Source organism: Macrobrachium rosenbergii, chromosome 9 (genome assembly GCF_040412425.1).
Source record: "Macrobrachium rosenbergii isolate ZJJX-2024 chromosome 9, ASM4041242v1, whole genome shotgun sequence".
NCBI classification, from domain to species: domain Eukaryota; kingdom Metazoa; phylum Arthropoda; class Malacostraca; order Decapoda; family Palaemonidae; genus Macrobrachium; species Macrobrachium rosenbergii.
In genome coordinates this window covers 25150162-25164514 of record NC_089749.1, presented here as the reverse complement: position 1 = coordinate 25164514, position 14353 = coordinate 25150162, and the positions used below count along the sequence as shown (strand labels likewise).

The 14353-nt window shown below is 36.5% G+C and overlaps 1 protein-coding gene across 28 annotated transcripts in view; it reads left to right on the top strand.

The window, feature by feature from the left end:
- Window positions 1–14353, top strand: part of CaMKII (Calcium/calmodulin-dependent protein kinase II) — a 659837-nt gene that overhangs the window by 534074 nt on the left and 111410 nt on the right. For 25 of the 28 annotated variants that reach the window (XM_067108708.1, XM_067108709.1, XM_067108729.1 and 22 more), the window contains exon 12: window positions 13443–13532. The exons of the other annotated variants lie outside the window; for them this stretch is intronic. In XM_067108708.1, coding sequence (XP_066964809.1) covers window positions 13443–13532 — 90 coding nt within the window. The remainder of the gene's footprint in view (window positions 1–13442; window positions 13533–14353) is intronic. 28 annotated transcript variants of the gene reach the window in all.

The window sequence follows — 14353 nt, the reverse complement described above, 5'->3', positions numbered from 1 at the left end:
TAACAAAAGAAAGCACCACCTTGGAGAGGGAATCTACTCGCGCGAGAGCCTGGTATAAGCTATGAATTAACTGTAAGAACCAAAATAAGGGGAGGAAGCCTCCGTGAGGAATGACGCTAATCAAGGTACCAGGAACCGCCCAACATAGATAAACGCCTCCAAAAGGAACTTCTTGAAGGGGAATTACGAAACATGAATAAAATTGTAAACGACCGAGAGAAACCTCCGCAGAAACAAGCTGCAAGGGTGTACCTCAAGGTCATCATGGCGGAGGCGGCGAATGCCGGGGATCGCCCGATATATGACCCTGTAAATATTAACTTACGGGCCAATAAGAGCCTCACTGATAATAAAACCCCACAAGAAGATGGTACTTAACTTCATAACGGTGAAATTGCTTGAAGACATGGTCAAGTCAAGGAAAATTGGGCGAAAAACCAGCACAAGAAAAAAGCCTTCTTAAAGGAAACACATGCTAGAATGGAATGAGTACAGATGGCGCTGGGGTCGTCGGTTGGCGGGCAGGTGAGTGCGGGCGTTAGATCGGCTCCTCATGTTCCGGGGTTTTGTCATTGGGATGTCTACAGAGTGCAGTCCTGTGGCAGTGACAACAATCACTCACCCTTATCTATACCGACGTCTATTTCATAATAGATGTTCGATCTGGGGGTAGTAACCCCAGCATTCCTGATAGCTTTTTTCTTTGATATATTTAGCAATATCTATACCTAGAAATTCGTGCTTAATAGGAATTTCACCAGCTGACACAGGGACGAGCTCAGAAATTAGTGTTATTTTGTAGGTAGACCTTCAACAGATAGTTCTTTTGGTTTTAGTGCCTTCAGCATGGTAATGTAGGTTGGATAAATTAAAAAATAAGTTAAGAAATCCCTCCTGGTACTGGGAAGATCAGTTACTGAAGCATTTATAGGACCCATAGAAGTTCTCTTTATAGGTTTGAAAGTTACAAGGGCCTTGACTAACTGTGCTTTCTATCATTATCTTCTGTCTCAGTATCCTACCTCAGGACAGGGAATGTGTGTAATATGGTGGTGGGTTTCTCCATTCCTAATTTTCATTCCCACATGTTATCTCTCCAACCTTATTCCTTTATGTCACTTTCAGCATTAGGTTTACTTTGAGGTAGTTTTTGAGTTAATATAGATTTCTTGATATCGTGGATATTCTGTCCTCCATTTCCAAACATCTACTATAATTCAAATTCTTCCCCAAATCAGGCCAATTGATAATGTCCGAGAAGTTCATTTTTGGCACGTGAGATGGCAATTTTTTTTTAAGATTCTGACTCTAGGTTATCTGAATTGCTTTCCTTGCTGAGGCTGAATAATGAACTTTGCTAAAAGTGCACTGTTGTAGAAGTAAAAGATTCCATTTTGAACAAAAACTAAATTTAGAAATTCTAAAATTCTGCGTTGTTTTTAATTACCAAGCGTGGCGACCCCATAAGGGAAGCTTCCTTCTAAGTTATTTGTGCTGTGTTTAATTCTCACCCATTCCAAATTTACATTCTCACATTGCATTGTGATTTTGCAATCTGTCAACTGGAGGGAAGAATATCAGGCTTCATAAAGCAACTGTTTGTATCTGTGAAGCATGAACATTTTATTATTGATGCGTTCATAGGAAGCAAAACTGTTATTTTAAGCAAAGTACTGCAGGTTGTAAGAAAGAACCAGAACAAGAATAATCAGTTTGAATCAACTAGCAATTAGCAGGAACTTCTTGGAGAAATGCGCAAATCAGATTGCACTAATCTTTTGCATCAAAATATTAAGACCAGTATACAGTCATCAGCAAAATTTAATTGAGAAATGATAAAATGAAAAATAATTTTTTGAAGACCATACATTTTCGTAAAACAAATGATACCAATTCAAGAACTTTGGTAAAAATTTGGAAAAACTAATGTATCAAACACAAGACCACCAAAATATGACCTAAGATAAAATTAACAGAGACTTGATAATCCAAATGCAGTATCAAATATACCTGATAAAAACTGGAATTAGCAGTGAACAAATCTTGATGCATACTTCTGCAATCATCAACAAACAACAGAGTTTGAGAATATAAATTTTAAAACAACCCAGTACAGTATGTATATGATGAATTGTTTACTGTTGAAATACTATAATTTACCCTTGTCTCCTGTAGTGGCTCAAATCAAGGTCCAGACAACATCACTTTTGAATTTATTTAATATCTAGCTCCTTGGCTGAAGACCAGATAATTTCTTCAAACAACTTTGTAATAACAAACTATTCAAATGATTGGTGACATGACATCACAATATCAGTAACAATACCAGGCAAGATCTTGACACTCCCACCCCCAGACCCCTATACTTTGTCGCTTTGAGGGATGGGCTTGCAAGTTGTAAGTATGGGCTGAAGTTGAACAGTGGGTTAGGGTATTTTCCTCCCTGATAGTCAAACCATGCTGTGCAGGTCACCTCATAGCTTCCAGACCAAACATGTTCTGATGGACTTCTGTTTTCTTAAATTGGAAGGATTTTTGTGAGTGACCTTGGCTTGATAATGAATGTTGATTTGGAATCTCTCTCTCTCTCTCTCTCAGTTTCAAGTCAACTGTATTTCCATGTAACAGGAGGTGTTAGGTGGTTGAGGTGCTGATGTGAGGGGTCTTTACAACTACTGACCAGAGTTTGTCCACCTTGAGGAAGGTTGCCTATCCTTTATAGAGGACTAAAAACCTTTGGGGCAATTGAGAACAACAGACACAGGTTCCTCCAGCGGAAACAAATGCAACCTTTCCAAGAATGCTGTGTCTTGATGTAACCAGACCTTACCTTCCTAACCTGATTTAGGGCACCATGCCCTGACCTTGGGGGGTGGGGGGTCTTCAAGCCCCTTGAGCCCCCCTCCCCCCAAGTAACACTAAACATTGGAAACATGGACTAAGGCTCCGCTCGGAGGTAGCATTAGAGCCCGCTCCCATTGTTTTGCAAACTACCCAAAACCTTTCCTCTGTTGCCACACAGGAAAGAACTGACATCCTCTAAAGAGAGTGACTTGTTTTTGGCTTGCTGCAGTTCTTTTTCCATGATGGAGTGGGGATTACATCAGAAACCCCAAATACTGATAACCCCTGTGTGGCAGTGAACGTGGCTTGACCTATCTGCAAACTGGTGTACAACCAGACCCAGAACTAATTGGACAAGGAATAGATTACAACCATACAACCAGAGTTGACCAAGTGGAACAATGTGTAGACCTTCAAAAGTAATCATTGTGGACCAAGAAGACAACAGTTTAACCCAATGTTGATAAAATTTTATATGATTTTTAGAAATTATACCTTGGCAAGACACTGTACTTGCTTTGGACTTCAAAATCAGGAAATATAGCAGCTTCAGAAATGGCCTGTATCTTAATTACAGTGTTAAAAATTATAATAGGACAAGCTGAAACCAAACCTGCAAAACATGAAAACTTTATTCTAGTGAAGGCAGAGTAGGTCTTTCCACCATGTATTATGATGGACAACTAAATAAAATCTACTCCTCAGTTCACTTAATGCTCAGGGCCATGATTGTAAGGACATAGAATTCTGAAGATCAGTGCTAGAGGAAATAGAATTATGAGGATAGCAAATTTGAAGAGCAAAATTCACTTCAATGATAATATAACAGAGTGAACAAAAAAGGAAGTTCTATCTTATACTCCTAAGCAACACACAATACCAAAAAGGATTGAAGTTTTCTGAAATGTGTGAGCTATTATGGAAAGCAATGTTGTTATAAGGATTGTAAATTTTACCAATACAGTATAATACAGAAATGAAATTTCTAATGACCGGATTTGAAGTTAAATTTATGGAAACTAAATCAGATAGCTATCCAAGGTATCAGAGATCAGTAGTACCCAAGACTCATGCAGGCGTTACAAGTAATGCAAACCAGTCTTCTGCTGCTCCCTATGGGAATCGGTCTTCAGCGGATCCTCCAGGGAGTCTACCTTCTTCTGCTCCATTGAGGGAGCAGTCTTCTGCTGTCCCTCTGCTGCTTCTCCTTTGGAGGGACAGTCTTTTCTCCTTTGAAGAAGTGGTGCTCTGCGGCTCCTTTGTTTGGTGGGTCACTGTTATGCTGCTGCCTGTATGGCAGAGTAGTCTCCCACTGTTGCTCTTCCTAGAAGCAGTCCCTTGCTCCTCTTGGGGGGTAATCTCCGGTTGCTGCCCTGGGAGGGAGCAGTCTTCTGCTGCCGCTCCTCTTGGGGAGCAGTCTCCTGTTGCTGCCTCTCCGAGGGAGCAGGCTTCTGCTGCTGCCTCTCCGAGGGAGCAGGCTTCTGCTGCTGCCTCTCTTGGAGAACAGTCCTCTACTGCTGCTTCTTTTGAGGGTAGTCTCCTGTTGCTACTCCTCTGGGTGATCAGTCTTCTACTGATGCCCTTTTTGGAGCAGTAGTCTCCTACTGCTTTCATTTTTGGGGCAGGAGTCTCCTACCGCTGCCCCTCTGAGTAAGCAGTCCTCAACTGCTGCTCCTCTTGGTGTGCAGTCTTTTGCTGCTTCCCTCAGAAGTAGCACTCCTCTGCTGATATTCCTCTTGGGGAGCAGTGTTGTCTTCTTTCCCCTCTGAGGGAACTCCTCTGGAGGAGCAGTCCTCTGCTGCTGTACCTTTCGGGGTAGTAGTCATCTGCTGCTGCCCCTGTCTAAAAGCAGTCTTCTGTTGCTGGTCCTCTTGGAGAGCAGTCTTCTGTTGGTTCTCCTGTGGAGGAATAGTCTTCTGCTGCTAGTGCTTTTGGATAGCAGTTTTCTGTTACTGCCCCTGTTGGGAGCATTTTTGTACAGCTGGCTATTTTTATAAGCAGTCTTCTGTTGCTGCCTGTTTTGGGGGAGCAGTCTATGGCTCCTGGTCCTCTTTGGGAGTAGTCTAATGCTGCTGCTCCTCTTGAGGAGCAGTCTTCTGTTGCTGCCCTTGTTTGGGGAGCAGTCTTCTGCTGCTGGTCCTTTTGGGGAGCAGTCGTCTGTTGCTGCCCAGGTTTGGAGGAGAAGTCTTTTGTAGCTGTCATTTTTGGAGCACCCTTGTGCTGCTGATGCTGATGTTGCTATATAGGGATATTCTTCTAGTGTTCATTTGGAGAAACACAAGTGAGCATTGTGCTTCAGTCCAGGAGAAAAATGGAAGGGAATACCCTGTATTAAAAAAAATGGGCCTAGAATTTCCCCCAAAAAATGTTAAGTAAAGAGAAACAAAATATCGAACACAAGTAAATACAAAATCCTTTGACAAGAGAAAGTTAAGATGTAAACACACACTATATATATATATATATATATATATATATATATATATATATATATATATATATATATATATATATATATATATATATATATATGTGAGTGTGTGTGTATGTGTATTTATATACAGTATACAGTACTGTATACACACTATATATATTCACACACATTATATATAATATATATATATATATATATATATATATATATATATATATATATATATATATATATGTGTGTGTGTGTGTGTGTGTGTGTGTGTGTGTGTACACGCTCTTCAGTTAAACATGAGAGGTTATTTTTGCAAGCTACTTGTATACTTAAACAGTTCTGTAGGTATAAGTCTTCAAGAGATTAAGCTTAAAAACACAAGCATTAAAATGAAGAACTACTTATTTATTAAATCACATTATCATGGACTGATGAGTAATGTGGCAGTTTTGTAAGAAGGATATTCCTTATCATGCCTTAAAACTGAATTTTGAAATAAGACATACAGCTGTACGGTGGTATTATAATAATTGGTTCACCATTTGTCCACTGTATTTGCCTCATGTTCTTATAGACACAGAGACACTGGAAGATTGTATGCCTTGCTAAAGCCTTTTTTGTTGCCAGGGGATTTTAAGGTAGACACACTATGGTGTGATAGTTCTTGTAATACTCTAATAATCATGATTGCAAACTAGATAGAATTTCTCAGATATAACCATTTGATATTTTAAACAATGCTGATCCAACACATGTAGATCTCAGGATGCAAACAAAAACTTGTGCAGTATTGACATTTCAGTATGTTTTAGCTCAGTAACATTATACTTCTCTTGGAAATTAGTTTGGATATAGGAAAATTTAGTAGTAATACTTGGCAGAAATAATACTGCTGAGTCGTATAATGTGTATTACAGTACTGGTAAAGAACTACTGGGTGACAATTTAAGAGTAAATTTGCCCATTTTCATAAAAAACATCATATAAAAAACAACTCTTGAAGTGTACCTAGGAAACAGTTTATCCCCTTCACTTATGCAATATGAAGGTTCCCCACTAGGTGGTGTTGTGAGTACTGCCTTGTTCATACTAGCTATTAATAAAATAGCTCACAAGATGCCGCAAGTAATATGACAAAGTATATATTGATGATTATCACATCAGTATACCTGGAGAAGATATAATCAGGTTATAAAGAAAAAATGCCAGAAGCTAATTGGTATTATAAGAGATTGGGCAGAGAGGCACTTAAATTTTCAACAACTAAACTTGCCCTTTTACCATTAAGCAGGAGGCATAAGATTCACCAATGACAGTTGACACTCAGTGACCAGCTATTATATGATAAAAATGGAGAACAGTTTGTAGGTGCTTTTTCTGATAGCTGACATTTTTACCTTGTGTAATCAACTTTGTCAAACTGTACACAACGTCTACTCCTGTGTTTTCTATTACCTTTACAGTATATTCTCTGGCCTATAAAGTATGGGGTGCTGGCAGGAAAATGCCATTGAGGCTACATGATGTGTTAATTTTTTCAAAACTGGATTATGGCTGACAAGTGTATGGCTGAGCATTGCTGTCCTACTTGCAAAAATTTGATTTGGTACATAATGCAGCTCTTAGATTGTGCAATTCAGCATTTATCTTCACCAGTGGTGTATATAGTATTTTTGGTGGGCATGGAAATTAGGTCACAGTTAGTAAATCAACTTTTTGAAACTTTGCAACTACTGTATTCTTCTTTTGCAAATCCCTCTCTGAAAACTGGAATGCGTAGGCTTTGGGCAATGTTGGATGCCAATTTCAAGTTTGGTTATTACTGGTTGGTGATATACAAGATTCTGCCAAACGCTATCTGGTAATTGACAACAAAGAGGCCTGGATGCTTTTCTTTTAGAATATTCCCCATTGCTAAACATCTTTAGTTGAATATTAATAATGATGTTACTATTCACAATTTATGATATGATGGCAGTCATGTAAGCAGATATTTATGAAGTTGCATTTTATCTTGGGGTCATTAGGTTAAAAGGAGAACAGTGCAAGATTTGTCAGGTAAAATCTGATAAATAACTATACATGAAGGTGATATTACATTGATGCATAGAGGTATTGTGATTGTAGTCATGAGTTACTTGAAAGATTTTATTGTCTGAAAAGACATGGTCTTTTCAACTAGGAGTGACATACAGGAATGCTCATGAAGTGCCAGAACTGTGTGGTAGTAAGAGTGTTTGACAACTGTCATGTACAGATGAGTAATTTTGTAATTACCAACAATATATTTTTTTATTTTCTAGCTACATAATATTTAAAGAAGATTTCTTGAAGATCATTGTGTATATATATATATATATATATATATATATATATATATATATATATATATATATATATATATATATATATATATATATATATACATACAGTCAGTCCCGGTTAACAGCGACCGGTTTTACAGTGCTTGTTTAGCGATGAAAATTAGCAATTTTTCGGCGCTGAAAATCGCAATTTCCGCTTATCAGCACCGATAATTGGGTATTGGCGCTGATACATATCTAACAGAGGCGTCAGTAACTGAAAATCAGCACTTTTCAGCACTGATAAACCCTGAAAATCACTGAAAAAGTGCCGAAAATCGCCGATTTTTGGTTACCGGTGATTTTCGGTTATCATCACACCCTCAGAATGGAACCCCGCCAATAACTGGGGACTGCCTGTATATATGTATATATATATATATATATATATATATATATATATATATATATATATAGAGCCTCGGTGGCTCAGTCGGTAGAGCAGCGGCCTAGGACTTCAGAGGTCCGTGGCGCGGGTTCAAATCCGCGGCCGACTGGTCAGTGAAGGCAGACACTTTGCTATCCGTGTAGACACCCGGGATTACATATGTAATCAATGGATAGGTTTGCTGAAAAGCAAATGGGTGTTACAGACTAATACACACATAGACAAAGCCACTCCAACATCTTCTAAAAACATAACAGACACCTCACACGTCTCGAACTGTCGACCGACCGCCCAGTTCTCCTCGCTGCTTGGGAGAAAGGGAGCTGGGGATTGGCACGATACACGTACATCATTACCGGGTCTAAGCGATGTAAGGCAGGGCAGCCGATCGAGGCTACGGCCTACCCCAACGCCAAATCAAAGTCCTTCATAAAGAAGGCATCGTGCTTACCCCATATAGAAAATGGGAAAAAGCACGTTAAAACGTAAAACATATATATATACATATATATATATATATATATATATATATATATATATATATATATATATATATATACATACACATATACACACAGTATATGTACATATATAAAATGGGTTTTATATGGTTTTGATGTGGTAAAAACCTATTTTTGGGAGCCACTGTGAGTCCCTAAAGGAGTTACTCTCATGGTCTCCTCCAGGGCTCCATAAGACAGACCATCCAATCTCAAATACAGTAATTCTCTTCTAGTTGGTCTTTGCCAGAATACTGCATGTTGGCACAATGATAGAATATAAGGAATCAAGACAAGAGGGCTCTATCTCTTTGTCTACAATGACTGCCTAGGTTCATTTCTTATCCTTTACTTACTGATGTGGCAACAGTGTATCATATGCTGGCCATTTTCCTCATTACTTTTGCCAGGTCTATGCAGGATGATTGTTTACCCGAGACCCATGCCATTTCATCTGGGAAAGTGAGTGGGTTTGAGGACTACAGCGGCTACCAAAAATAGGTTTATAAGTCAAAACCTGTTTTTTGATAGCCACTGTTTGTCCTCAAAGGAGCATACAAAAGAAATTGACAGGTGATGAAATGGCTTAGCTCCTAAAAATCAATCCTAACAACCAAGATAAAAATTTGGTCCAAGGTTATGTCACAACTTATAAACCACATTCTTCATTCCAGATACTCATAGGGTTTGGCAACAAAGAACATGAACAAAACACAAACTTTTATATACTGTATTAAGACATTGTTCTAAGGTGACTTACCTAAATATGCTGGGTTTGGTCGCGTGACTGTTGCGCCTTTCCCAGCAATATCTTTGCATAAACACCACATCAAGAAGACCCGTGGTTTTCGGCCGAAGCACCTATGGGGTCAGGACTCACCTACTGATACACAGTGTAGTCAAATTTGTTCGAGCTTATGGCAGTAATGTTTCAGGAATACTGTCTCTGATGACTGGCCTCTATGCTGGGAGACTTCTTCAAAAGAAACATTTCCAAAGAAAGCCAATGATGTACTTACTTGTGGATGTCATGTGACTTAGGAAAGGAGTGAGGGTCTGCCTTTTTAATGAGGGATGCCAAAATACTGATTCTCAGCCCATGTAGAGAGAATGGTTTGTTTGTGCTAGGGTGTGGGAAAATCAGATTGGTAATTATGAGTCAGAGTGTTACTAGATTTCAGTGACATTATATTTGCATTGGACATGTATTTTAAAGATGTAAGTTCATAATTATGCTTGCAATAACACATGATTTGTATATACAGTGCAATGTACACAGGACATGTTAATTACTCTCTCTCTCTCTCTCTCTCTCTCTCTCTCTCTCTCTCTCTCTCTCTCTCTCTCTCTCTCTCTCTCTCTCTCTCTCTCTCTCTGTATACATGCGTGATTTTTTAAGATGTCTCATCAGATGGCCTTGCAAGTCTTTGAGGCATTTTTATCCCTATCTCATCAGATGGCCTTGCAAGTCGTTGAGGCATTTTTATCCCTGTAAGCTGTCTTCAATCCTCCCATCAAATTTATCATTAGAAATTTTGTTAAATTATCACCTTTCATAACTCTCATCCTTTCACTTGCTGTCATTCCTTGATCTTTCATTCTGGAGCTAAATGGTATTCTTTGCCTAATGACAGGGCTTTTGTCCTGAATACCATATCTATCCATCCCTGTGTAAGGTGTGTGGTTGTGTTTACTTACATACGTAGGGCATTTTTAAACGAAACCTTTTTTTGTAATTTTCAAAAATCAATTCAGAAATATTTATTTATATACATAGGATATTGTGAAGGTGACTTACAGCATAATTTCTTTTATAACCCTCCCTCAGAAATCATATCAAAAACATTTATATCCTCTCCTAAAAAATTCTTAAACAAAATGCATTGTGGGCATTTAGTGTCACATTCATTTTGTATGTACATTGCTGTATAAAATCAAATGTTTCCTTTAACATGCATTATGTTACACCTTCCATGTTATGATTGGAAGATCATAACTGCTTGTTTTTTATCGTTCATCATTAATATGTTATGCATCTATTAATATTAGTGGATGTTGTAGTGGAAAACAAAATCATACACAGGTCTGTTAAAGGCTCTTGTCGAGAATGTTGCATTTAGTGCCTGTGGTTGGTTAAAGTAGTAATAATGCATGGTTTAATAAGGATGCATTTTGATCCAACTAATGCCACATCATTTAGAGATAGTATAGTGATATTTCATTGTGTAAAAGTGGGATATACTGTTAGCAAGTAAAGATATAATCATTAAGCACAGTCTAGAGGAAGACCCAAGGAGAAATTTTCTTGTCTAATATAGAAACTGTTAACATAAATGCATGAAGCACTTGACTATTATTGTAGAATTAAGGGCATGAGCATAAAGGAAATTTTCTAACCAGAAGGTAGACCTTCAATAAGAATACTGTAATAGATGCAAATTGATCGTCAAGGTCTGGTTTGATATTATAAATATCTTAATAGTTTTTGTTAAATTGTATCATGTAATGTGATAAAATAATAAAACATGATTTCATTTAAGTATTGCATTAACGTATTTTGGGCTGGGAATGTCTTTTTCTAAAGCAGATTTTTTTGGTTGGGAAATTGTTTTTCAAAAGGCTCCCTTATGGAGGGTAATAATTCTTACATATTGCCTCTGATAGAGTTGCAATAGTACGTGAGAAAACAAGGAAGAAAACATAACATCAGGTGATTCGATCCTTAACCACACAATAGGACAAGAGAGTTAATGGTCTTGGTGACAGTGACTTTCACTTCACCATTTATCAGTTGATGGCTTTCACACGTATTACATTTTTTCTCCGTGTTTCCAATCGTTTGCTCTGAGTTTCAGATTCTTTCTTTCTGTTGTTTATTATTTTATTTCTTGAAAGTGTTCCTCCCTTTCAGAAAGCTAGCTTATTCTTGAATACAATTTATCCTGGGTTGACTGTTATTCAAACTTAATTCATTTATCGTTATGTTAATGATCTTTTTTGTCACTGTTGAGTTAGTAGACATTACTTCCGTTCTGATATTTGCATTCAGGGATGCTTATTTTTCCTGTTTAAACATTTAACTGTATTGGGTTACCAGTTTTATATTTAATACGTTTTCCAGCTATGAGGTCTGTCCTTTGGGAACTATTTTTTAGTGCTTGCCATGAGACGACAGCAACAGCATAGTCATGTCATTAATTGTAGTTTGTGCCACATCAGCTTAGGAGGAGATTATTAATGGATATGGAATTATAAATATGGAAAAAATAAACAAGAGAGTGATACAAGGAAGGGATTTTTAGACTCTGTGCTGTACTTTACTGAATTTCACTTCTGTGAAGCAACTATCTTAATAGATTATGGGCAATACTCTTGGAACTGAAACTATTTGATATCACACTCTTATATTATTATCTCCACAAGCTGTAGGGAGGTTAGAATCCATTATATGTTTTCAACAACAGCCTTTCAGTTTTGGTTGTGTGATGGCTGTAATTTGTTATGCATTATTCCTTGTCTTGCCCCAAAGAGAAGATAGATATCACTTCAATATTCTGCTAACAAAGTTATAGGATGATACTGAATGGATTCTTAAGAATTTTGGGATCATTTAGTGATTGATGATATGTAGTCGTTGATTAAAGGAAGGACATTTTGTACTACATATTTATCTCTTGGGTGGTTGATGATTTTGAGTTAAATGGTAGGTATAGTTACAGTGAAATGACAGAAAGAAAAAGAAATTAGTTTTTTCCATTCATATTACAACTATATTGCACAAGCTGTTCCCTAAGGGTAAATTACTGGATTGACTTCCAAGTTTCTGCCTTCCATATTAGGAAATGCATTAGAGTATTAACAAATATACTAATGATTTCTGTTATGTGTGGAAAATGCATGACACCAAGTTAAGGCTTCGTTTTTACCTTTAACATTGAAAGGATAAAATGGTTATGTGTCCTTGTGGAATGCAAGATAGTGATATCCCTGTAATTACGTCTATTAGTATTAATCAAAAGTTATACAATAGAGTGTTCAGAGCACCAATTTTTATGACACTTGTCATTGATAAAGAATTTCTTTTGTATAATATTATACTGTATTTCTGCTTTTATATTTACATAATTTTTCTTAAAGTTCTTCTCTTTAAACATGTGAATATTTTGTATGGCCAGCTTATATGTTTGTTTCCTCCTAAATGATGATTCTCTATGATTATACTTTTGATTTTTTGGCAAATTTTGCATGACATTTTGAGGCAAAATCTGAAATAGCGTTTATAATTCCAGTTATACGAAAAGAGTGATTTTTTTATGAGTTACAGATAAGAAAAAATAGATAAAAACTGCCTGCAGTAACCTAGATCCTAGAGCTCTCTTGAAGCAACTGACATTTCTAGCTAAGGGTTTGGTCAGAAGAGGTCTCTGAGATTCCCACCCAGTGTGTAATGCTTTATCCTACTCTCTTATCTGTGGCACGTATTAATGATTTTAAAAGATATGAAACAGGCATGTGTGTATACAGTACATACACAGTATACTGCACACTCCTTTCATTATCCACATTACTATACATGCATATAAGAGTACATATAGTGAGCATATATCATAATATGTTAATTTGTGTCATCCTGTTGAAATAAGATAGTATTTCTATACAGCACTGAATAATGCAACAATCCATACTGTGTTTGCTTATACATAAACATCCAGGTAACGTATCATTTTTTTAATTGTGTGCGTGTGAACCTTTAAACTGTTTAATCACAAGTAGGTTTAATGTTAATCAAGTAGTTTACTGTGATTAATCGTTCCGTGACAAGTTTCAAGAGCTAGAGTATGTTTTAATGGATACAGTATGAGTAGGGTAGTACCCCCACCCCCTGTCCTCTACGGAGTTACCACTTGGCCTACCACCAACAGGTCGTTCCATCATCACCAAAAAGGGAGACGGGTCACAGGTGAAGGAGAGCACAGACTCCAGCACGACTATAGAAGAGGAGGATGTTAAAGGTAAGGAATAATTTGTTTGCTATATAAACAGTATAAACACAAAAGAGCACTGGAAGATTATAATAATGTTTTAAGTTAATGCTCATTTTTTATCAAGTGGGATCAAAAGGATTTGTCAATATTATTTTTTCTTATGATAGCTACAGACATCAAAACCTTCAGGAACAAAATACGTTATTGTCCTTTAAAATATAAATTAATTATATATATATATATATATATATATATATATATATATATATATATATATATATATATATATATATATATATATATATACAGTATATATATATATATAGTATATATATATATATATATATATATATATATATATATATATATATATATATATATATATATATATATATATATATATATATATATATATATATATGTGTGTGTGTGTGTCTATATATATATCAGGCATCAAGAAGGAGAATGTCAAAATGCCACAAATAAAAATGGCAGAAAACGTGTTTAAGGTTTTTTAACTGTAGAAACTTTAATTTTTAACTTCGAGACAACTTTTCTTTATACCAAATTGAAGCTTGAAGTACCTGCTTTACGACTATCATAAAAAAATTAATAAACCTATTTATCAGGCATCAAGAAGGAGAATGTCAAAATGCCACAAATCAAAAAATACCAGAAAATGCATTTAAAAGTTTTTTTCTCTTTTAATTGTAGAAACTTTAATTTTTAACTTAGAGACAACTTTTTCATACCAAATTAGAGACAACTTTTTTTTTTATACCAAATTGAAGCTTGAAGTACCCTCTTTATGACTGCCATAAAAAATTAACGAACTGCATAAGTTTATT